The sequence below is a fragment of the Oxyura jamaicensis genome, chromosome 7, assembly GCF_011077185.1.
Source record: "Oxyura jamaicensis isolate SHBP4307 breed ruddy duck chromosome 7, BPBGC_Ojam_1.0, whole genome shotgun sequence".
Classification (NCBI taxonomy): domain Eukaryota; kingdom Metazoa; phylum Chordata; class Aves; order Anseriformes; family Anatidae; genus Oxyura; species Oxyura jamaicensis.
This window is the reverse complement of record NC_048899.1, coordinates 7,299,845-7,325,799: the sequence shown is the minus strand read 5'-3', so window position 1 is coordinate 7,325,799 and position 25,955 is coordinate 7,299,845. Positions and strand designations below refer to the sequence as shown.

General features: G+C 41.6%; 1 protein-coding gene across 7 annotated transcripts in view; it reads left to right on the top strand.

The window, feature by feature from the left end:
• Positions 1-25,955, top strand: part of ERBB4 (erb-b2 receptor tyrosine kinase 4) — a 578,634-nt gene that overhangs the window by 458,846 nt on the left and 93,833 nt on the right. For all 7 annotated transcript variants that reach the window (XM_035332131.1, XM_035332130.1, XM_035332128.1 and 4 more), the window contains 2 exons: positions 214-312; positions 18,114-18,299. In XM_035332131.1, coding sequence (XP_035188022.1) covers positions 214-312; positions 18,114-18,299 — 285 coding nt within the window. The remainder of the gene's footprint in view (positions 1-213; positions 313-18,113; positions 18,300-25,955) is intronic.

The following is a 25,955-nucleotide window of genomic DNA, read 5'->3' as shown; positions in this document are numbered from 1 at the left end:
GTAAGGGTTGAGTTTTGGTGTAAGAAGTAGTTTTGTGAGATTTTTTTTTTCTTTTTTCTTTTATAGCTTGCTTTGTGTATTCTCAGTTCTGATGTTTGCAACTGAACTGCATAATGATGCATAATGTGACAAAATACATCAAAAAGAAATGTAACTGAAATTTTTATGATTGTTCTCTTATTAGTCTTCTGCCGCTTTTCCTTGTCTTTCTAGGGTATTTGGGTCCCCGAGGGAGAAACCGTAAAGATTCCTGTGGCCATTAAGATCCTTAATGAGACCACTGGTCCCAAAGCCAATGTGGAGTTTATGGATGTAAGTAGGAGATGATCAGCTACTTTGAGTCTTGGGGGGATCTTTCTTCAGTCCACAGAGGTTGTAAAGAATTCCTGTCAGTTCTTTTTACTTATATTTAAATATTACAAGGAGATCTGTACACAGTACCAATATTGTGCTGATGTTTAATGAGTGATACCACACAGTGGTTGCTGGAATTTTTTCATGTCGTCAATCTCCTTTCTTTTGTTAGCCCTTGACAAGCTGTGTTAATGCATATTCATAGCACTTTCTGTGGTAGCAATGTTAACAGAAAAACAAGGTTACACCTCATCTGGTCAGTGCTGTTTCTCTGAAGTTGAAGAACTAGACAAATCAGTATAAGGCAGTGCTGTGCCCTGTTCAGCTTACTGCATGTAGATCATCACATTCTAGAACCACAGGTATGTGGACTACCAGGGTAACTTCAGTGCCAACATGATGGAGGGCTGGGTTTTTCAGTGTGCAAGTCATGGACCATAGGTCGTTGGGAGTTTTCTTACAGGTGTTCATCCAATCAGTGGAAAGCTGAAACAACTATGTCTCATGTGCCAGATATTTTCCACTTCTGTGGCAGAGTTTAGAGATGAGAGCAGTTGCGGGGGAAAATTTTGCCATGTGTGGGTCTCCACTGTATAGGGACAGAAACTTATCCTTAACTGTTTTCGGCTTCAAGTTTCCCTGGGAACTAAGCACTGAGAGTCTGAGAGCTGTCAGCAGAAATAAAGCATAACAGGGAGGAAAAAAAGAATATATGCTGGATATAAAATCCCTTTTGCCTTACTAATCTAAAATACTTTTTAACAAGAGGTCAAGATCATTTTCATGGATGTTTTATGTTGAGTCCTGAGCTCTGTGTCAAAACCAAGCCTCATTGATGCTGAAAGTTTGTGCGCTATTCAGTTTGTTTCTGAACAAATCATAGAAATTTGTACTTTTTTGTAAATTTCTCTCATGAACTTGAAAATTACGTAGGACTTTCAAATCTTGAAGGTCTGTTCAGTGTATAGGCTTAATTAGATCAGCATTAATGAGACTATAAACCACAAGGAGACTGTACTCCCATTTTATAATCTACTTCTACATCTAGAGATTAATAGGAATGTACAGCTGTGGCTTTAGCTGTTTCAGGTAATGATCATACGTGAGTTCTCAGGCAGTTGACCTGACAGTGTATAGATCAAGGTGCTTCCTCTGCATTTTACAGAGCTCTACACATTTATGTTGATAACACTGAATAATTATTGTGCACAAATTAAAAAATGGATCTGTTCAGATGGGGAGAGTTGCACTAAAGGGATAAAGAGGATTATATGTATTTACTTAATGGACAAAATAATGCTGAAGAGCATTGTTAGCGGTAGAGCTCCAGAAAGAGATCTGGTATTCAGCAGTCTGATGAAGCGAACATGCAGGGAGTAGAAGACCACTGACTGTTAGCTGTGATGCACTGTGTCTGATGGCAGTGGACACTGATGCAGAGGGAATTGATGTCACTGTATGAAAGTCACTGGAACTGTGCTGTTTCTACCAGAGGAGAATCTGGTTCTCTGATCGAGAAGTTAGTAGCAATGGCTCCTTACTTGATATAAATGTTGACGCACTGTACAGAGAAAAGGTAAGGTCCTTGTTAAAAGGCACAGCTGCTAGTGTGAGGTTTTGTAGCTCAGCTTGGTCTGCTGACTTAATTCTCTGGACCTCTTTTCCCTCCAGTTCTTGCATCTGATGAATGGCCCAGAAATGATGTTTTTTTGGACACTGGGGGGATTTTAACTGTGTAACATACAGCTATGCTAGGAGAGGTTTCTCTTTAAATTAACATTCTCTCATAAGCCTCTGATGCAGTTGTAACAAGGTAGGAGAATAGTGAAGTTTATTGTGAGTCCTAAAGGTTAATAACAACCTAAAGGTTATTTTGATAGTAATAAAAGAGAATTGGACTTCATCATCAGTTGGTGTAAGTGACAAAAAGAAGGAATAAGATGTTTTGTATCAGTGCTGCATTTGATATATGTGCAGTGGTCTGTAACACCCTTTGCTGTACAGAACTGATGAGAGGGCAGATTTAATTTTTCTCTCTTGAAATATTTTTCATGCAATCATACAGAAGTTTCTACCTTCCTCACCTTCTAACCCAGTCATATATTTCTTGAAACAAGCAGCATTTTAAGAGATAATGTTTATGTAAAAGAAGGGCCCTGGGATAGTTGCTTTCAATGTGACCACTCCTTTCTGGCCCAGAAAGGGCATAGTTTTAAATTGATGAGATACTCTGAGGAGATGTCTATCTTTCATTGAAGAGTAAGGTATAGTGGGAAACTGTTTTATGCATTGTTTCTCTGAGGCTTTGGTCAGTACAAGTGTGCTTGATAAAACTTGAAACTGTCATTGGCATTGTTTTATTAGGAACATTCATACGTGCATGTGAGAACAAAATCCATTGGTTGTGCTTCCAGTAAGACGAGTGTTATGAATGGTCATTGCTGGTCAAAAGCAGTCGTATCAGATTCTTTTTAAAGGTATATAGGTGGCTAATGGTGCTTAGGAGCACAGTGGGCATTAAAGAAATGTCAGACACGGTTATTAATGGAAAGGGGAGGTCATTGAGACAATGTCGTGAGTCTCAATCAGTTGACTTTCATTTTTTTTGAACTTGTCAAATACAGATGAGCTTTCATTGGGAACTCTACCCAGTTGTATATGTCCTTGTACTTGCAACTAGAACTTGGTATTCCTTTCAGAAAGGCTCTGGAAAATGTAAAGCCTCTTGTACATATTAGTTTGTGTACTTGGGACACTTACTCTGCACCATCTGCAGAAATAGCTGGGAGAGAAGTTAGTGGCATGGTGCATAGGCTCTGGTTTAAACTTGTAAGTCGGTGGAATTTAAGTGCTTAAAGTGCTTTGGGAGCTGCTGAAATTCTGCTAAATGTTATGCTAAAAGAGTAAAGAACAACAATTTGGCTACTGGGCTGTCATTTCAGCACCTTGAACACCCACTAATGGATCTGTAATGACTATAATGATACAATGCATGATGTTAGCACCTGCTATGGCCAAACACCTCCCACCCTCCCATCAGGGGATGATGAATGGGCCGTCATCAAAAAGTACATCCCCTGTTTGGAATTTTTCTTCACAGAATTGCAGCAGAGTCTGTTTTCCATGCATTCCCACAAAACCCTAAGTCTTGCTTTTATTCTGCTCCTTGCTCTTTTATATAGTTTTTTTTAACTGTAGTAGTCTGTTAAAACAAAGCAGTCCAAAGTCTACTACATAGCCCATATTGCCTTCTCCAGGGAAGAAGCAGAATGTACAAGTGAACTAAGAGAATTTTTTTTGTCTTTTTTTTATTATTATTTTTATTTTTATTTAGGCTTGCATTTCTTTCCAATTCCTTCTGAAGTTGTTCAACTCTGTGGTCATTTAGGTCTGAAATAATTTAACAGTCTAAAGCATTTCATTCAGGTGTTGAAATGGTTGGGTGCTTAATTTGTGGGGCGTTGTTTCTCCTCACTGCCTAGCTAATCACACTTCTTGGTCCCCAGAAGGGCCCTGAAGTTGGAATTCAGAGTGCAGCCATTCTTGCTACTGGCCTGCCTGCAAGCGTGTTTGGGAGGAGATTCGCGAGTGGATGGATGCAAGGGTATCCGGAGGGAAGGATATCCTGCTCCTCACCCTGAGGCCAGCAGCTGTAAGGAAAGATGGAAGGTCCTGGGTGCTGGGGAGGTATACGAGGACGCTTACTCTGAGAAAAGACAAATAAGCAGCTAAGAGGCTACTTGATGGTTGAACGGGGAGTTTGAATTTCACTTGTGAAAATGATTTCTCCTCCTTAACCTCAAATTATTTGACTGTTATGATTATCTGGTAAGTCAAGTAGCCATTGGCCTGATCAGATGGTTTAACATCAAGCCAAATGCTCAGCTAATCATGTAATACATTCCAGAGGCATGCGGCAATTGGAAAGCGTAGCAAACAGTCTTTGAGGCTAAAAAATATCCTAAAACTAACGTGTCTTGGGGAAACAGACAGTTGATGAAGGCCTTTCTTTTGTAGCCCTCTAAGCTTGGTGTTTCCAGGAAGTAATCTTGTGAGCTCTGATTCTGTCCAGGGTTTTGATCCATTTACAAGTTTAATCTATTCTCTCTGAACTTAAATGCTCCATTATCTGTTAGAAAATAATTAGAGGCTGCAAGCACGAGTCTGCATACACAGAGTTCCTTGGGAGTCCCTGAGCTCATTGAGATGAAGACAGTTTGACTAATGGTGGTCAGCTGATACTGGGCCAGAAGCTAATAATAGCAGGCAGTGCTGCTTCGCTAGGTGAGAAAGTTAACTTGGGAAAAATTAAACTGAAGGGTTTGGGATTTATGGTTGGAAATAAATTTCCCATTCTCATTTGTTTCCTGGTAGAGAGCTTCAAAGGCAGTTGGTTTCTTTTATGGTTTTATAATTAAGATCCAGGGGGCTTCTTGGCTTCCCCTGGACTTAGTGTAGTTCCCTGCCGTCCCTAGTAGCAGTGTTCATTGAGCAGGAGAGCATTTGTCAAGCAAAGTGTAAAGGTAATAAGTGACAATGACCTCCACCAGGCGTGCAGCAAACAAATCAAAGCTGCATATAGGGGGCTGATACCCACATCTTTTATTTCATCATGTATGTATGGCCTAATTAACTAAACAAACAGTGCGGTCAGTCTTCACATACTGCACAAAGGTAAAATAGATTTTCCTAAATTGTGAGTCCCTATTAAAATTAAGACAACTAAAGACATACCAAACTTATGTATGGCTCAGAGGCTTCAAGAGAACAGGTCACACAGCTGAACAGCCAAAAAGGTTCTGCTGGAAACCGGGTGAGACCTGGGTAGGTCTAGCTTCTGACTTTTTGATCAGGCATGTCTGGACGACATGTAGAAAGTACAGCAGCTTGTCATGTGGGAAAGGCAAGAGAAGAGTTCTCTTGGTTTCTTCTGTGGCCATCAGACACAGCAGGCTTCTAAGCTGAAGCTCCTGGGTCCCTTCCCTGGCCCTTGGCAGCTTTCACAGAGTTATTAGGGCTCCCCCAGACATGCTGGGATGTTAAATTTCTCTGTCGATACCAGTGCCTTTACACTGGGGACCCTGGTATGATCTTGCCTTTTGAGTATAAGGGTGATGGTGGAAAGAGTCTTGTCTATCCATTGAATTACATTTAATTTCTTCTATACATCTCTTGCTGCCTAGCAAAGTGTTTGACCCAGGTCTTCAACAGTCCCTGTAGGGGCTTCAGAAGGACCAACAGAGTACAGGTCATGGTGGTTGGGTGGTACGTGCAGGCACTCCAGTCATTCCACTGACTGCAGGGCTGCTTGGGAAATACCACTGAGTTAATCTTGAACCTCAGTTTAAAGGGCAGCTTTAGGATCAAATGAAATTATTTATGGCAGTAGCGAGACATTTTTCCTTACTCTCTTCTGCTGTTATTTATGTAAACATCCTTCTTTCAAACTGGCATAAGGGGCGTAAAAATAGCAGCTAATGAACAGTGGTGTTGCTGTACCTGCCTGGCAGTGTGCTTCAGCTGCAATTCTAACCGTTTTCTCTCCATCACATTAAGTTGCTAGGAATGGGGGGCAAAGGGGTGACCTAGCTCATCTGACTGTAGATTCCCTTTTGTGCAGTCTCCCCTCTTCCTCTCACTTAACGCACACTGTAAGTGTAGCCTCTTAGGAGGGGGACCTGCCTGCCTGTCAGTTCCAGGCACAGAAGCTCACTGTGATTGCAATTACAATTTCCAACTTGTCCAGAGATGCCAGAAATCAAGCTGTCCTTGAGAACTCTGCATACCGTGCACAGGCCCCAAGAGTGATCAGGCTCTACAGAAGCTGGAAATCTGATCACTACTGAAGGTTAACTGCTTTTAGTGATCTGAAGATTAACTGTTTCAAGGCCACGTTAACTTTTATTTCCATCTTAAGAAACAGTTTTCTCTTCAAATATTTACTTACTCCGATAATTTTTCCTTCCACAGTATGTGAGGGTAAGATGTGTGTGCGTCTGCGGGGGTGTGTGTTAATTTTCCATATGCAAGAGCATGTGTCAGTACAGAGAAAAGATGAAGTATAAGCACAGCCAGACAAGCTGAGCTTATAAGCATAGCCAGACAAGCCAGGCTGTTTGGAAGCAATCCTGCTGGCATAATACCGTAACTGAAAAATGCAGTGAGAGAGGGAGAGTTTGCTTGCTCCTGCTGCTGGGGGGAGGAAGCGAGCACTGTTGAAATCAATGGAGTTGTGAATTTGCCAGTGAATTCAGCAGGGCCAGGTCTTGGCCTCTGCAGTCATCCTTCTGAGAAGGCTGCCCCACGTTGAAGGGAAATTACGTGCTTTAGAGAGTGGCTGAAGTTACAAGGTATTCCTGAATGCATTAGGAAGTACCTTTGGAAGGCTTTGGTTGACGGCAATGGTTGAACTACTTAAAGTTTGCATTGCACAGTGACTTGGAAACCCTGCATATGGTTGGGTAAACGCGGGAGTAGGGAGAAAATAAGGGATGCGATTTTAGTTTATTTGCTGGAAAACATAGATTTATGTTAATTGAAACTATTAAAAATTATAATGAAGTTCAAGTAGTAGTATTGTCTGTAAAGGGCATGTGTGCTGGAAACATTTTGTAGTGATGTCTTTTAAAAGGTAAGAGGTATACCAGTAACATGTTGCTTTTGTTTTGGAGTATATGTTTTCTTTGGAGTGTATGTTAAAGGTAGTTTGCATAGCTGCATGTGTTATGAGCATCATTAGAGGAGAGCCTTCTGTTAAAAGCATTTTAAAATTGAACAGTTGAACAAAGTGGGTGTGTCCAAAAAAAAATCAGCTTTAAAAAAACATACTTTCACATGTGCAAAACAGCCTTCCTTAAAGATACACAAAGTGACTGGGAACAGCGGAGTTCTTTGCAGGGCCTTTCAGACATCTTCAAATGCCAAGTGCCGAAAACGATGACAAAACTTGGTAAAATGGAAGATAAGATTATTGAACAATGTGATACATTATTAGAAGCTGATCCCCGTAACAAATTTTAAAGCAGACTTTGGTACCAAAAACTGGACAATTAAAGCTGACCTAAGACTAAAAGAAGCTGAAAGCTTGTATTTAAGAAACTTCCTATTGCTTTACATTTTTTTCTTTGTGCCTCCAGCTCACATTAACAGTGTAAGACAAGCACACATTAAGTTTCTGAAGTGCACTGCATATTGTCAGAATGTTGCCACACTGATTTAAAAACACACACACACACACACACACACACACACACACACACAACCCCCCATATATAACCTGGCTTTTATGGGACCTCTGCCAATAAAAAGGAGGTACTGCTTCCACAGGCTTAACTGTACTACACTCTCAGCAAGCCATCCCTAGCTCAAGGTTAACAGTGAGCCTAATGAGGTTTGTTAGAAAGACTGAATAAGAAATATCTCGATATTTAAGTCAAAGGAGCTGGTTGTAAAACTGTATGTATATGCTGGCTGATCATTTTTGAAGTATACTTGTTTGTGATTTACTTCGGTGTCAGATGGGTCGGCTATTACATATCAGATATTCTCATGAAAACAGGCTGATGAGGCTGTGTGAGCACTAGCACATGCTGCAACTCACAGATCAGCAGCAAGGCACAACCTGAGTGAGGGCTAAGGGCCCTGAAGGATCAATGCATTATATTTGTCATACTTAGTTTTATACTGCCAAGTCAACTTTAAGGTAAGGAAGAACAAGTAGTGCGGTGTTTGTTTTTTTGTTTTTTGTTTTTTTGCATTGAAGTGAGGGGCAGGAGGAAAACAGGACAGTTTTATACATACAAATACTCATGCTGTGTCCCATTTTTAATAGAAGTGTAAGAGCAGGGAAGTGCAGGCTTGTAAGAACTGAACTTGATGTATCACTGATCAAGTACGTTTTGTCTTAAAATCTGCTAAGAAAATTAAGTTTGGAATTTCTCCTTTATTTCTTCATAGTAGATAAATTGTTAAATTGTTTTCCATGTCTCACTGCTGATCCTGACACGTCAGATACATCAGCAACTGTCATGGACTGACAGAAACGGAATAATTAACATCTGCTCATATTAATATTCTACATATTATTTACAGGTGGTAGTCAACTATCCCTGTCACTGCTTGTCACATAGTTGTATTGTAAGAAATAAGATGAGGAAATCTGGTGCATGACTGGGTTGTTGATGATCTTTGTAATATTCAGCCAGTACCTTTCAGACTTCAGTGCAATAACTAGGATAAACAGAGCTGGAGCTAAGGTCGCAATGTGGCTGTGAGATCACAGAGCAGTAATTGCTGGCTTGAAATGCTTGGTCCTCCAGTACTGAAACTATAGTTCCAAAAATAAAAAGATTTTACACAGCAGTATTTTCTATATGAACTTTGGCGTTGATGCTTATTGCAACATACGGCATCGCTTGGCCCTATTAAGATCCGAAACCTTTTGTGCTGTGAAACCATGGTGAGCTTGTCCCTTCCCTGAAAGACTTTGAGTCAAGATGGACAAAACAGATAACGGGCAGAGGAATTATTATTGTTATTATTATCCACCATTCATAGATGGGACTCTGTGAACTGCAAGATAGAGCTCACAATCTCAGAGCAAATTCTTTAATGGTTATTATTATCTTTTCTTTTTAATTAGATTCTGGTTTTAAATTGGCTTGGATCATTTGCCTAGAAAAGCAGATATGAGGTTTGTTTTCAAACAAAGCTGTTTTCTCTAATTACCCACTGAGAACGTGTCTGAAATCTTTTGAAATGCCTCTTGTTATCAGTCAGTGCTTGCCAACAAGTCAGGTATTTTAAAGAAGCTAGATTACACTTGATAGAAGGCAAATCATGTATTAGGAACAGAAGAGAAACCAGGTATCCTCACCTCTTAGTTACTTACAAGGTGATTTTGATTGTTTCATAAAGGATTTTGCTTTATAGAGAATATGAAGTTTTAAAATGCATAGATAAATCAGCATTGTATGAAACACGATTAGTGTTCACATGGACCAGGGAGTACTGTTTTCGTAATGCTTTGCAAGCCAGATGATCTACAATGTTTGAGGAAATAACTGTGAATTTTTCAGCTATGTTAACAAATGGCAGCTGTGCTGAATTTGTTCAATACTAGCTTCAAAAGTGTTTGTTGATTCACTTGTGGAGGTATATCCTGGGATATAGGACAGTATCAAGGAAATGGCTGAGGTGCGGTAATGCAGCACTTCATCTGAAGGAAATGTGAGACTTCAGTGCAAGAGGGGTAGGTTGAACAGGGACCTGCTAAGGACAGTTCCCCAGGCATCAGTACTGAGTGGGGGTAATGTTAGCAGATGGGTAACCAGGTTGAATGTACTTGGAAACGTTCCTGGTGTTGAGGATGCTTTTTCTAACTAGGCGGTACCCTTTGGAGGTTGGTGGGATGATTTATGTGTGGGTATAAAAGTGGAACCTAAGTTTTGTATGTTTCCTGAAACCAGGTGAAACAGTTGTTTTATAAATGAATCTTTGTTAGTTTGGATGAAAATATAAGGAACTTTGTCAGGTAAGTTATTGAATAAAAGTGTTTGGGGGAAGTTTGGAAAGAAAAGGTATTTGAAATGGGGCAAGAATGTGAGTTTCTTTGGTGAAATGTTTTCTTGGCAAAACTATATTAAAAAAAAAAAAAAAAGAATAAATTGGGGGTTTAAAGTACATTAAATTGCTCGAACTAAACATAACTGTTTCTGCTGAAGCATTTCAGTCAGCAATTCCAGTGAATTCCTCAGCTAGAAGATGCTTTAGAAATATACCACAGTGATTGAAATACCGTTTTTGACCTTTTCTGAATGAACCCTGGTGGATTTCCCTTTTGTGGTCGTCAGCTGTTTCAAAATTCAAACTATGTATATTATAAAGACAAAAATGTGCTCAAATCCAAATTAAAAAAAAAAAAAAAAATGCTACAGTGACCAAACAGTCCATTTAAACCTTTCTTGTTGTTGTTTAAATATAAGCTTCCTTTTGCAGCACTTGAGTCCTGAGTGTGATGCTCTTACACAACTGAATACAGATGAGGGGGAAACATGAAAATGAGTAGTCTGTTTTGAATTCTCAGTTGTGATCAATGAACCACCTTGGTTATGGGTAAAATGTATCTTTGATTAAAACAACTCTTACTGTTGATAGTACACTTGATGAAATTAGGTTTCAGTCTGATGCTTTCCCTTTAAATTGATCCTGAAGGAGGAAAGGGCTTTGAGTGCATGATTATAAAGTCTAGCTTTGCAGTGATATTAGAAAATTTCAAAGTGATGTCCTAAGACTCTTCAAAAAGGAGAGAACTTGATTTTTTTTTTCCCCCCTCTATCGCTCATTCTTGAGACCTTGCCATCACTCATCTTACATCAAAAATCAAAGCAATAACTCCCTTCTTCTGAAAGGAATCTGCAGTTAAGGCTGGAAATGTTTTTCAGCTGGTCTGTGTTTAGGTTGATTTACCCTCCTGTTCCAATAATGCTGAAATGATTACTTTTTTAGAGTGTTGTTTTAAAACTATTTTTTTTGTAGTTGCATGAAAATAGAAAGAAACAAAACACTTTTGACAGACTATTCTCAAATAATGGTGTGTGTCATAAGCTAAATAAAACATGTCAGAATGAAACGGTATCCTTGTGGAGAGGTGTGCATGCTGTTAAACCGCTTGCACATGATCTGCCGGGAGGCAGTCTGAAATCTGCTGTTACTTCTCTGAACTGCTTTCCAAGGAAATTTTTAAATAAGGGTTTGTTCAGGTTGCTGAGGTCTCGAACTCATGGCCATCACATGCATGAAACTGAGCTGAAAGCAGGCAAGATTTTACTTTCTAATTGCCAGAAATAAACGTTTACAGGCAAGGCTCACAGACTGGTGAGAGTTGTCCCCTGACCAGATGTTAAATGGAAAATCCTCACTTAGCTTGTGCACAAAGAGGTCTGTTCCTTTAGGCTCGAGATTCCTCCTCAGCTGTCTTAACACAGGCTCTGATGAATTGGGAGACTTAATTGGTAAAAAGGCAGCAGGGAGAAGTCAGAAACATGTGGTGTGTGAGTTTTGCAAAATTTATCTCCTACTCCATCAAACATTTAAGCACGTGTGTAGCTCTGAGCATGTTGGAATCAGCACGGTTGTCCGTGCCCTCGGTATCGGCAGGACAGGGATCGCCATGCTTTTTATTTAATTACCTTCTGAAACATATGTAGTGAGCCAGATTGGCTTCTACAAACACAGGAATGTATCTGTTACTGCAAGAATGGGACCTGCTGCTCTTCTAAGGTGAACATTTGACCCAGCAGTCTATAATCATCACCTTCAGGAGGGAGAGCTTTCTGATCGCTGAATTGTGCTACTTTCAGGTCAGTGTCTAGAGGAAGGTGGGGCATCTCTGCCATGGGTTTGAATTGCATGGGGTGATCGTGTGCATTCGGCATCAACAGTGCAGGCTGAGCCTCTGTGGTCTTGTTGGTAAGACTACATACCTTCTCTGCTGTGCACGAGTGCTGTGACAGGAGTCTGGCTGCACTGAGAAATACGGCACACGTAGGCACATACCACCTCCAGAAAAGGCAGTGCACCCCTACAGCAGTGCCCCAGCTGGAAACCAGCTCTGCTCCTGGATTAGGAGCACCCTCCCTGTCACGTTGCACAGCGCCGCATCCCTGCCCACGCTGCAGCACTACCTTGGTCAGATCCAGCTGAGCAATTGTTGCTGGATGCTGTGTTTCCATCACACTGGTGTGTGGCGTACTGCACTGTGTGGTTTCTGCTGTGGATTTTTTTTTTTTTGCATTATTCATTTTTATACTTGGACGTTTTTGGTGTAACAGCAGACCTGCCAGCTGTATTTTTTCACTTTTCTGAAGGAGTAAGTTAATCTCAGCATTTTGTGGTGCAACCCACTTGTACTCCAGTGTGCACTGCAGTTGAGAGAATTTGTTGTACCAGCCACGTGTTGTCACCATCTCTCAGGCCAGAAACTTGTTTCATCCTGGGGCACAGGACACGCCACTGTACTCTCATGATCCAAGTTAAAGCGTGTAGCTTGGTCCTGCCCTAGTAACCTCAGGGCTCAGTCTGCCCTCGAAGCATTCAAGTGCTGTTGACTGTATCACAGAGCAGTAGTGTTGGTTATATAAGCTGTTGTCAGGTTCCAAATCAAAGTTTTTGCCCCGGAGTGCCCTGTTAAATGCATCTGTTTCTAATGACTGTAGAGCAGTTCCTGGAAAAGTATCTGTGGCAGTTAATGATGTTAGTGTGCTCCCTCAGCTTGCTACTGTCCCTCCGTGGGACTCTGACAGCCTTTGTTGGTCCCTGTTGCTGCATCTCTCATTTCATTTTCAGAGCTGGCCAAGGTGTTTGGACAGGAGCTTTGCAGAGAGGATTTACCTGACTGGTGAAAAATGGAAGCCCAGGGGTTGGATGTGTAGCAGTGCTTCGAAGGAATTGAAAGCTACGTCTGGCAAAGGGGAAATAAAACAATGAGTGTCATTGTCAAACGATAAACACAGGCATATATGTTTTTGAACATATGTCTTGTGTTGTCTCTCTGCTTAAATATTTGGGCAGACTGCATATGCTAAGTTGGCTGTAACCTAAGAAATCTGTGAGGCCTAGCAGACAAACAAAATGCATTGAAAATACGTTGGGCTGTAATTGGATCTGCCCTGAAGCAGGTCAGACGTGCATTCCAGACAGGTTTTTGCTCTAGCCATTAGAAGCATTGTAAAACAAATGAAAAAAGCAATGTATTCACAATAGTATCTCTCCTGTTACCAGAGCACAGTTTATGATTTCAGAAAAATGCACAACACAGTAAGAAGCAAGCTTTTAAGTACTTTTATGTACTCAGCAATGATGAGGAAAACCAGGGGTGTTTGTTCTTTTTTTATTATTTTTTTTCCTTGTTTTCTTTTGGGGCACTTTAAGGCAAGAACAGTTAGAAGAAAACCAAAGATTGCTTAGACTTTGGCCTGGCTTACCGAACTCCACTGGGTGCCTGTGTTCATCTGGAGCCGTAGAATTTGCTCTCAGCTTGCTGAGCGTGGGGCAGCACACCCCTGATGCTTGTTTGGAATGGGGACCGTGTTTCTCCTGCACTGGCCCAGAGGGATGGTGTGTGGTGGGTGTATGTGGAGCACTGGAAGGGGACACGGGCTCGATGTCAGCGAGCTCCTCCCAGTGCTCTGGATTGCATGGCCATCGGCACTCAGGAAGCTTGTGTTAAAGAACAAGTCTCCAGAAAGAATAGCTGTTCTCCTCTGCCAGGTATTTAAGTCTGATATAAGGAAACAAATATTGCTTCACCTGGATTCTGTTTTTAGGTGAAGTCTTGACAACCATGAAAATGAGGTAATCAAGCATTGCATTAGGAAGTGCTGGGATCCACCAAGAGGCTCTCCTAATGAGAAAGCCTGTTTACAGGATTCATACCCTCCCCAAGCAGCAGAAGGAAGGTCTTCTGACTTACTAAAATGATCCTACCGCCTTCCAAGCCAGGTTTTGCACTTGATAAGGGGTGGCTTGCTGTCAGCTCTGCATGGCTTTTATGCCATCTCTGGTACCTTGGGAACAGTCTGGCTGGGGGTGAGTGACCACGTAGTGAGCTATTTCCTGGTGTACTAACGGAGAAGTTAGTACTGGAGGAGGTTTGTGGCCTGGACCACTCTGGGTGGAGAATAAATCTTCAACATGGCTATCAGTATGGCATTATTCTTACCACTAGTGGCCCAGGGCACTTTGCTGAGTCATTGCTTTATAAATTCAGAGGTCAGAGAAACAAAGCCAGTGACAAAGCATGCTCTTCAGGAGGCAGTGTGCTGGCTAGTGCTTACATTTACTTGTGAGCTGCAATGGTTAAGAAAAACACCTCAGAGAAGCAAAGGGGGAAGTTAAATACTATTTTGTAAGATGTCCTGTAGGTGTTGGTGCACTGTGGAAATACCTCCTTCCCACAGTCTCAAGAACTGGTCTTCTCCTCATGGAAGGCCAAAATAAAAGTCTTTAGTTGGATTTTCAGTTACTTTTCAGAAACAACACTTCAAATAGGACTGCACTGTGTGGATAGATCAAGAAACCATTTTAGCTGGGATTTTCAAAGCTATCTAAGGAATGAAGGTGACTTGAGTGACCTGTGAGACATGAGCAGCTAATTCCTTTCATCACCCGTGTTGATAGGTGCTTTTAGCCTGGATGTAACTATGCACTAAATCCTTACAATGATGGCTGGCTCGCGTGACTTAAATAAGCTCTACCTGTCTAAGAGTATTTTGGCTGTTCTATTGACATGTGCTCAGAGGACTGCTTCTGGCCTCTGTTGATGAGCAATTGCCCTCCTCAGACCTTCACAGAGAAATCAGGCATAGGTCTGGCAATGGCTCCCCGGAGCCTACATGCTCCCCTTTCTTGTTGGGTACTACACTGTGTTACTGAATGCATGTGACAGACGGATCAGTGTAGAGCATTAAAATAATGTTTCTGTAACTGTTTAATATGGGCTTGTGAATATAAATCACAGGAGCTGAGTTTAATGTATCTGGTGGAAATAATATAAACAAATTCAAAAGGGGCAGAGGAGAGGAATGACCAACATGACCTGAGATTTCTTTAAAATACCATAGCTACCTGAGGCCTTCTGCATCAAAGCCTTTCTTTATCCCCATTCCCCTCAGGTACATCAATACTGTGAGTAGAATATACGTACATAGCCTTGGTGGTAAGTACCTTACCTGTCATATTGTAGTACCCTAGCCTCAGCTGGTCAGGGCTCACTGCAGAAGGCAAAATGCATCTTAGAGGGAAGGGCAAGCTGAGCTCCACAAGTGCTACCTGTGTCCAGGCTGGTTGGCTTACAGCTGTCCTGGGTCTGACTGTCACATGCTGCTGCGATAATTAATACCTAAGAAGGGACAGCCATGTGAACAAACTCCAGAAAGAGATCTGGTCTGGCTGAGGAGTTCCTCTTCTGATAAGATTTTGTGCATCTGCAGTTAGATGGAGGGTGCCTGATGTCTGATAGGAGCCTTTCAAAACAGTCTCCTCTCCTGCAATTTCTCAGATGCTAATGCGATGTTAGAAAGACTGACTTCTGGAGGAAATATAAATTATTTTTTATCATTTCTCTCCTCTCACCCCTTTTGTATTTCAAGCTTCAAGGGTTTTTTGAATCAGGAAAGAAAGAAAAAGTGTTCTGGGGCTCAATTCCCAATTCTGCTCTAGATTTCCCATGTGACCGGATAGTAGGTTGTGCTTTTCTGCACCTCAGTTTCCTCTCCTTTAAATTATTGTTATTAGGTACAGTTTTCAAAATCATTTTTGCAGTTTTTCCAGTTGAGTACAAAGACAAGATCTACAGACAAGGCTACCAAGAGATACGGTAAACCAGAGGCTGATTTTCAGAGGTGCCAAAGTCAGGCAGCCAAGTCTGTGAGTTAGGTGTCTTACCTTATTAACTGTTTTACAAAACGTGATTGGGAACCACACTGCAAGATGCCTAAGTGTCATGGAAATTGTGGTTCTAGGGTCTTTAGTGCCCAAAAAGGGGGACTCTTACTCCCTACTTGCTGAACAGATTTTTAAAATGCTACTAAGTCATAATGTTTCTGTTGTTGTTTGTCTGTTTTGTCTAATTAGACTCTAGGAGAAAAATTACAATCTCTTTTACTTTGTGTTTATGCTGTGCCAGATAGACATAACCCTGAATTTAGTTCTCTTGTAGAAGCTAGTGCAATAAAAATAACAATACTCTTACTAATGAGAATAACTATGTGAAGCCAGGATTCATGCTAAATTAATACCCATTAGTGACTTAGATCTATAATGAAGGTTTCCCTGCTCTGTCATGTCTTAATTTATCACAATGCAGTCTATAATATTTGATTAATGATTTTTTTTTTTTTTTTGTGGAACTGTTGCCCAATACTTTTGGAAGGATAGGTGCTTTCCTGTATCACCAGAATGAGACAAATGGCACTGCTTGCTTTTATTATTGTACAGAAGTGTCTTTCCTTTGGATTCAGATAGACTTAGAAATGGCAAGTAGCTGGAGACTAATGGAGCACATGCTTCAAAGCTTTCCATCTTATCCCTTGGTGAGGAAAAATAATATATTGTCTCTGTTCTAATCAGTCTTCATTATATAGAAAAGTGCTCCCACTGGAAATTCTGGAGAAACTTCACTCTGAGAGAGAGAGGGCAACAAGTGCTATCCCCTTATGCATCTGCAGGGGAAAAATGGAATGGATTAAAATAAATAAAAAGAGGCAGTCTTCTGCTCTCTGAAAATGGATAATGCACCTGTCAGCACACATTTATTCTGGCGGCCTTCACTGACACTTTCTGGTGATCACAGAAGAGGCTAAAACTGCTTGAAGGAGACCCCACACTTGCTACTTGAATAAGACAGAACTGTATTAACTTGAATTAGAGCAAAAGTTCTTAAATGATGATTCCTTATCTCAATTTCACTGGAATTTTCCTCAGAGCTCTTCCTTCAGTCTTCCAATCACATAGCTGCTATTGATTGATTTACTTCTTCACATATGTTTAGGAAGAAAAAACGAAGGAAATGTTCCCCCAATGGAGGCCATCTGCTCTTTTCTTATTGGGTGGGGTGGGGGGCGAACCTACAATTAGTGTCTCGTTCATCTTTTGGTTTTAAGAAAAAAAAAAGGGAAAAAAATGGAACTATTATGCAAATACTCTGCAATTTGGTTTCAAATATTCTTTGTACTATGATGAGCAATTTCCTTTAATACAAACTCAGCCTACCTGCCAGGACTTTTTTCCCCTTAATACAGGGAAGAAAAAAGAGACTTAGAACTTGGGGAAGATGCTGTGTTCCTCTGATGCCAAGTTTCTTATCCTTTTTTTCTTTCCTTCTTTGGCACTATTATAGCTGTTAAATTGTCAGAAGGGTGTCACATAGGTTTTTTTGGAGAAAGAGAACCAAAATAGCTTTACAAAGCTCCAGTTTCATCTCATTTTTCATTGTTCTGTTGCCATGATGAAGTGGTCTTGAAATGGAGGACGCAGTTCTGTGAATGAGGTAGAGAAGCTTTCCCCCTGCGTTTTTTTGCAATGCCAGTTGTTTGTGATGGCAGCATTACCCAGATGAACAGATGTTCATTTTTTTGTAAGGAGTTCCTGTGCCACTGGTTCGTGGCACTTTAGGACTCTGCATACCTTAGACAACATTAAGTGCTTCTAGTTAAATGTTAACACTTAAGCCTGTAAAATACTAAGCATAAAATTTCTGATCCTGTAAAGCATGACAACACAGCTTAATCAAAAGTCCTAACAGAGAAGGCCAAACTGGGGATGTAACTATATATGAGTGGCATAGTTTGCTTGCACACAGAAAAAAGTTGGTGCCTAATGCATTGACCAGCAGTTGGAAAAATAAATTCAAGAAACTAAGGGGGAAATAAGAAAAATGAGACCTTTAAACAAAGTTAAGTGTGTCATGCATCTTTGGTTCTGGGGCTGTAACAGGATGGGGAATGTTAAGGCAGTGCAGAACTTCTGATCTGAACCTTCTCTGGATCTGTTTGGATAGTCTGAGCTCCATCACTTGGGGCTCATTATATCAAACATACATCATATCAGACTGGATTTTGTCTAGGTATGCCTCACACTGGATAGACAACAAACATCTATGGTATTTAGATGTCACTGATCCCCTTCAGGTGCAGTCTGGGAAATCTATGCATAATGTTTCTAAGCACACTGGAGTAACTGGGTCACTTTTGTTGTTACAGGAAGCTCTGATCATGGCTAGCATGGACCACCCCCACCTGGTGAGACTTCTGGGTGTCTGCTTGAGCCCGACCATTCAGCTAGTCACTCAGCTGATGCCTCATGGCTGCTTGTTGGATTATGTTCATGAACATAAGGATAATATTGGCTCCCAGCTTCTGCTAAACTGGTGTGTCCAAATAGCCAAGGTATGTAATTGATGTTTTTTTGATTTTCTCTTTTATTTTCATAACTAGCCAAATGACATGCCATGGGGAAAAAAAAATGTGGTTTTTTTTTTTTTTTTTTCATGTGTGTGTAGTCTTGGAAATACGTACTGTTTTGGCTGCCTCTACAATATTGTAGATTACTTGTTAATACATAAACCAAAGTGTTTTTCTTGACTGCCTTTCCAGCTCAGTGCTAACAGGGCACCTTTGAAGAAAAAAAAGCGAGGAAAGAAGCCCCTGGTATAATGATGTCTGGGGCTGAGCACAGAAATATTTTTCAGCCTCTTCTGCTGTTGATTGCTTGCAGATACTGATTTAGTCTGATTGTGGTTTTCAACCTTTCCGAATCTGCATTACCAGTTAAGTTCTGATATGCCATCCATTGTCTGCCCACACACTGCTGAGAAGATAAACGGTTACTTCATGTCAGTCCTTAGGGAACCACTGCGGTTCTGCTGTGTTTAAGACCTATTGCAACAGCTGAGGCTAGAGGGTAATACCACTTGTCTTTGCAGAATGGGAATGCTCAGGGGCCAGATCCTGCTTTGCGTGCCCTAGTGTAATGTTCTCTGCCTTCCTGGGGAGTTTTAAGAGCAAGAGTTCAGCCGTTACCATTCAGATACAGGCTGTACGTCAGCTGAGGTGGAACAGCAGAACAGGTCATAAAACCAGTCCCAGTGTAATCCTTGCACAGAATTCAGTGTGTGTTTTTCTATGTTTAGATACTCAGTGCTGTACTAACAAGTTACTGATAATCAATTGCAAAAAGTGACAAGTTCCGGAAGTGTAGTGGTTTTTATCCATTTAAAGGCTCTTCTGTCCAACCAGAATTGCCTACAATGGAGTTACCATGAATGGAAAATCTGGAACTCACTTCTTGCTTACAACTGCTTAGAAATCACATTTTTGGACTGCTTTGGTGAGAATGCTTGTTCCATACAAACATGTGCCACATATTGCCTTCATATATTAAATCTGCGGCCTTAAGTGAATGTTACAATATCCATTGAGGATTTTTAATTCAAGTTGTAATGGTAAGCTTCTAACACTGGAGAAAAAAATGAAGATTGAGCAGCTGATTTGCTAGACAGAGTGGTAGCCATCAAGTAAGCATTTACTTCTTTGAAAAACTTCCTTACAAAAGGAAAAAGAAAAAAAAAATCTGAGAAATTCAGCTAGCTGAAGGGAAAAGGAAAGGAAGAAGAAGAGGAGGAGGTGTGTTTGAGGCTCATCATTAATAGATGTGGTTTTGTTGTTTTGTTTGTTTGTTTTTTGTCGTGTTTCCCCCCACCCCCCCAGGATTCCATCTTGTTTTCACATCCTGAAGGTGACAGTAGATTAAATGACCATAATGCTTGGTAGAGGGGTTGATCCATAGCAGTGAGCTGTGACTAACTTGTGAAACTTTTGGAGTTTGCATGGGAAGATGGAAGGTAGTAATTCAGGAAGAAAGAAACACACTGAAATAAATTAATAGGGCAAAAAAATGCCCACATTCTGAGGTTGCAACATTTTGTATGTGTGCTCTCTCTATGCTTCTGCAGTGCTGGGATGGTAAAGCAGCCAGAGTTGCACGGTATGTTAGGACATGATAATGGGGATTGCCTGTATATGGAGATGTGCAAGAGCAGATAGAAACTGTTATCAGAACAAGGAAGGTAGGGGAGAAAATACATAGTCATTTTTGAGACCTTTCCTGCAACACAACCTCCTTGCCATCTGTTCACTGCTCTCTTGATGGATAGTGGCCATTATTGTTTATTCCAAAACATTTACACAGCGCCATACATGAAAAGCTAATCCACCTTTATTTTCCATTTGTGCGTGCCTACAGCCATCAACTCGTTGTGCTAATAACTGTGCTAGCTTTGCTCTGGACTTTGTGGGCAGCTGATCAGGGAAGGAGAGGAGCCCTGCTATATACTAGAGGCTTATAGAGCCGACAGATCTGTGGTTTAGCTACACTCATTTGTAAATCTCTGCCTCCTGGTGGTCTTGATCTGTGTGGGTTGTGGGAGGAGCAGGTGAGGTGTTAGAGATGTTTAAGTTCTGAGATGATGAAGAAGTGAGATCATGCACCTAAGACCAACTGATGGATGTCAGGACGAGAAAGGGAGATGCTTTATAAGAAAAGGTGGCCTATTGTTGAGGGGAAGTTTAGTAAAGTTCAGTTAGCTCATTGAAATTCAATTAAGTTCATCTTCCTCTGCATCACAATAGTCTGGAGGTTAATTTTGCCTTGGCCTTGCATTACATCCTGAAGCTTGTTCCCAACTACCCAGGGACAGCATGAGTGACTGTGTTACCGAACAGCTGCAGTACTTGGGACCTATGGCAGGATTCTTAGTTATGGGCAATCACAATTTGGCATTTTTTCCTCAGCTTTTTAATGTCTCTTTCCCTTCTCTTATTTTTACTGTTGTGGTCTGTAGTGGGCATGAAGAGAATCAGTACCTATCACACAGAGATGCTCTGCTGTTTTTGCATGCAGATCAGTGATATTTAGTGGGGATGGCTTGTTAGGGTTGACAAGGTCACCACAAATACTGACTACTTGCACACCGTGATGCAATCTTATTGCAGAAGTAGACTTCAAATAATGTGTTCCTTTAAGGTCTCCAAAGACAAGAATAAAAGAGAGTTAAGTGACAGTTGGGTGCTGAAATCCTTCCCCATCATGTATCTTTATGTATAGACTGAACTTATTTTAATTATTATATAGGAAGCTATCAGTGAAGCTAGGAAAGAGATAGGGATGTTCACAGAATGTTGCACAGAATTCTCTGCGTTATATTGCACTTCCTAGTGGGATACAGGGATGCCTTTTCCCTTGCTAGCTCCCGGACTGTAATATGGATTGGTGCTACAGTAAGTATATGGAAAGGTGTTTCAGGAGTGGGGAGAACTGTCTTTGAGATCACCAGACAAGGAGTCCCCTTATCCCAAAAAGTGGAATAAGCGTGCTGGTTGAGTCTAGCAGCGGGGGAGTAGTAATGCTTGTTTTCCACTCATCTGTCACAGTTAACAGTGACTAGGAATCAATTTGCAGCCTGCAAATAGGAAAGACTCGATTTGCCTGCAAACAGACCAGTCTCTAAAAGAGTGGGTGCAGGACGTAGTGGTTGTGTTGAACACAAGCTGTGGTTTGTTGAGGGAGAGGTCTGGGTATCCTCTGTACCTGACCCCCTGTGCTCATGTTCTGGTTTCCAGCATCCGGCTTGAGAATGCATCACCACATCTTGCTTTTCTAGACTTGGGGGGAGTTGTTGGTTGTAGCTTTCAGAAAGGCACCTAAAACATGATTAGCAGCATAAGAAGAGGTGAAAATGATTAACGTTCTCCCAGTTCTCTTCCCTGCTTCCTGAAACATCTCCTGGTACCTGCCCTTTGTTCAAAACATCGTTCTACCTTCCCCTTCCCTCCTTTTGTGGTGAGAATTTTCCCCAGCAAGGGTAGGATGGGAGGAATTGGAAATGCCTGGTTCCAAAGTTGAGGTTGATTTTTTTTGTGAATCATTTAAAATCAAGTTGCTGCTGCAATACAGTTCCTCCCTACTGCGCTTTTCTCCATCTGCCAGTGTGCAGGCTTTTATTTATCGAAGTCATTGCTTCAGAGTTCACTTGTTCTGCCAGGCTGTTCATTTCCATATGTCTCTACTTCTGTAAAACTAGATACAAAAACGAGTTAAGCGCCATGCCTGGTTGCCAACCTGCATATGGCTCTGGAGATCATTTCTGAAGGTTGACGATAGGGCAGTTATTAAGTATTATCTACTGCCAATTGAAAAAAAGCTTGGGTGACTTTTTCATTTTGCTTATACAGATTGTGTTGAATTTATTCTGACTGTTAGATCATTGTAGGGTAATTGTGTTCTCTTTCCAGAAGCTTTAGCTTTTTATTTTATGGATGAAAGTTATAAAAATAGAGTAGCCCCCAAGCATTCTGCATAAAACATGGTTGTTAGACAGCAGCTGTGTCTGAGGGGTTCTTCCCTTCTGCTTTGCAGAGACACGAGGCATCTCCGTGTGTCTAGCTTGCATGTGTAGTGTCTCGCTTAGGAACTGAATGTTTAACCTTGTAGCTCGAGAGTTTGGCTGAGTTTAGCTCAGTGATTTTGTGTGGAGTTGGTGTCCAGTAAGGCAGTAAGCTACCCGTGCAGATCAAGCTGATCCCCAGAGTGGGAATAAGAGTGACAGGTTTGCTAGCCATAGGGTACGGAAGGATGGAGGAATGCTTCGTGAACATCCATAGTGTTGGCTGCTTGAGAAACTGATAGAGAATCAAATCTTGCAAGGTTAGTGAATTCTCAGTAGATAAATTCTGACCTTGCCATCCAGTGTATGACAGATGCATGCAGATCAGGAATACTTTAAACAAACAAACAAAAAAGACAGGAGTACTTTATGCATTCATATTTCAGTGTTTGATACAATTTCTGTCAACAGGGGTTGCCTAAATCCTTTGCCTAACACCTTGGTGGTGCGGTGAGGAGGTTCTTAGAGAAACACATTCAAGAATAGATGAACTTGGGGTTTCTAGTCAGAAAGAGCTGGTTACGCCATGCCCCCAGGGGAGGTTACCTTTAAGATGCATCTGTTTAAGCCTGTATCCTGTCACGGGTATTCTAATGGAAAAATAAGCCTGTGTCTGTTTTGATTATTGTAGTGGGCCTTTGTGCTGTGCTAGGCTGTCTCCTGAGCAAATAGAAACAGATTTTTGGTACTGTAACTTGCGTGCAAAGCCTGCTAAATTCAACATAGGAGTTCAACCCAGGTATCCCCATCTATTGCTCTACTATTCCTGTATGGCAAAAATTAAGGTTTTGTTCAGCTGCTGGTGACTTATATTACATGTGCACCAGTTTTGCTGAGCAGTGTTGGAATGCAGAGGAACTTTCTGCCCTGTGAGAAAGGAAGCAATGTTCCTAAAACAAAGCAGCACACCTAAGGTCACCCACCTACCATTTGGAAGGAGCTCAGCTCTCCTGGGTCTTAGCTGGTACCCCGTCCTGTTAGGTCCTGACTCCTCCTTCGGACTGCCAGGCCTGGTTTTGGTGGTGTGAGCTATTATAATTCATTCATATCACCTCAGAATAGTAATGAGGTAAGGCAAAAGTAGGTTGATACAGCGGAATGTCATGGAAAGAAAATCAAGTACTTAAGGGGGATTACTTTTTATACTTTTTCAATATAAAAGAACTCTCAAATTACCTTAACTAAAGCCCTGCATGGCATCAGTTATCCCGGTATGCAAGAAAACAATGTTTGAAAACACTGTAGGAAAGAAGGGAGGGGAACTCAGGGATGGAGTTTTAATGGTGCTTATGAGGGGAAGTGCAGATGCACGTCTGTGTCTACCACGCGTTATTCCAGCACGCTTGCACTCGCTGCTCTCTTCAAGGATTTTCTACAAGCAGTGCAGATCTGCTGCTGGGGGAGCAGTCTACAGGAGCCATCCAAGCAAAGGCACTTGGAAAGCCGCCTCGCTGCTGCTTTGTGCCACTCTGTTATCTCTCCCTTTAGCTGGTTCACATTACAGGCCTCCGTGGCCTTCTGTGGTTCTCTTGGCAAGAAAGATAGCCTGTCTGCTCCTGAAGCCTCTCTCCATGCCAGGCTTTTTAGAAAGGCGTATTTTATTATTGCCCAGGGCAGTGCTTCTCAGCTGGATGTAAATTCGCAGGCTGTGTGAAATTCAAAGGATCTATGCTGATTTATGCAATTGAGAAGCTGCCCCAGAAGCTGGTACAGGGCTCACCTCACATCCTAAATTAAACTGGTTCCAGCCTGCACTCCTCACATGCAGGGGGAGAGAGACTAAACGGGGAGAGCTGGAGGCAAATGAGGTCCATTCAGCCGCACTGCAAGGAGCGGAGCCTTTTTCCTCCATCAGGCCGTGATGGATTAGGAGTGACTTGCTAGAGACGGCTTTTGTTACTCTCCTGCAGACGGGGAGTGAGATAGAAGCTGCGTGAAGTGGGAGGCAATGGGGATGGCTGGACACATTGGGAAGAGGTGGAGGATAGTGGCTGTGGTTCAAGGTCTGTCTTGTTCATTAAAGAAGCCTACCCTACAGTTCAGCAACTATTCCATCACGGAGTGAACAAAGGAGCTTAATGACAGTCATCTATCAGCTGTCCACATTTTAAGCTTCAAGATGTCTTTATTCCCAAAGCTCCGTGCCATGACAAGGCTAATTGTATAATTATAACGCTATACCAACCCCTCCTGACGTGCTCACACTGGCAAGGACCAGGGCTAAGGGCTGTGATAATTATCACTGAGAGCAAGTACATTAGCATAAATGTAGTTTACTAATGGGGCTGCTCTATTAGGAAGTACAGTGCATAGAAGAGTAGGATCTAAACCAAGGAGTATGAAATTAAAGCCATATTGAGACAAGACTTTAATTGTGTGGAGGAGCAAAATCAAAATAGGTGGGGAAAGCATCATTTTACTCTCCTGAATCCCTCTGTGCAGTTTCCTTTTTCCTATTTATCCTTACTTTTTCATGCTTGCTGGAAAGCTTGGATGCAGATGGCAGACTGAAATTGAGGACACTTCTTCTGGTATTGCTGGAGAGCTGTCACTGAAGGAGGATCTGTCATCAAGGCCCAGAGGGGAATGACCCCACCCTGTCCATATCCTGGGCCTTTTTTGGTACCTTGCTGAGTCACTCACTGGGCTGTAAAGATTCATACAAACTTGACAAACCCTCGGAACAAAATTCAGGTGGACTTTTCAGAAGTATTCTGAATCCTCTTAGCTCTTAACTGGTAGAAGGGGACAGATTTCTTCCCTGCTGTGGTCATCTGGAATGCCTGGAGTTTTGTGAGAGGCTGAAGAAGTGTCTTTCAGTCCTCTTAGATAATAGTGTTGTTGTGTGGTGTTTTTTTTTTGTTTGTTTGTTTGTTTTTTAATCAAAGGCAGGGAATAAACATTAGGACTTGAGTAATTGTGTCCGATCTGCCATGCTCAGATGAATGTGGGTGGACACTGTGTGCAGCTACTGCTGGTGCACTGAGGCATGGGCTCAAGGCCTGGTGACTTCCTGTGACTGCTAGCGTGGCTATTTGCATTCTCTCTGGAAATAATTCTTCAAATAAATCAGGGAATTGGATCCCATTAAAAATAATTACAGCATCTCTGCACTTTAATTGCATGTTTCATTGGCCGGCACAGTATTCCTTCTTTCCCTGCATGATTATGTACATATTTAGGGAGAATTTCATGCAGTTCTTCCACTTTTTCCCCACCGGTCATTTCATCTGGATTATTGAACAGTTTTAAGCCATTTTAGAAACTTCGGAATGTTTTTTAGCAAACCTACTTTTCCACAGGACAAGTTCCTTGTGAAAAGCCTTAAAACATAGGAACAACTGATAACATTTACTAACTGAATTGTAGAGCACATTTTTTTCCTTTCTTTCATTCCATCCTTTCTTTACCCCTCATTTCATCCTTTCTTTACCCCTCCATCTCGTACTGTCTGCGCACCAAATTCACTGTGTTTTTACCTTCCGTTTTGTTACTTCTTTGCTCAGCTTCCACAGTTTCATATCAACCTGTTTGCTGTTGCTCTTCCCATAGTGTCATCACTTCTTCCTCATTCTCTGGCTGCCTGGCTCCCTCTAGCTGG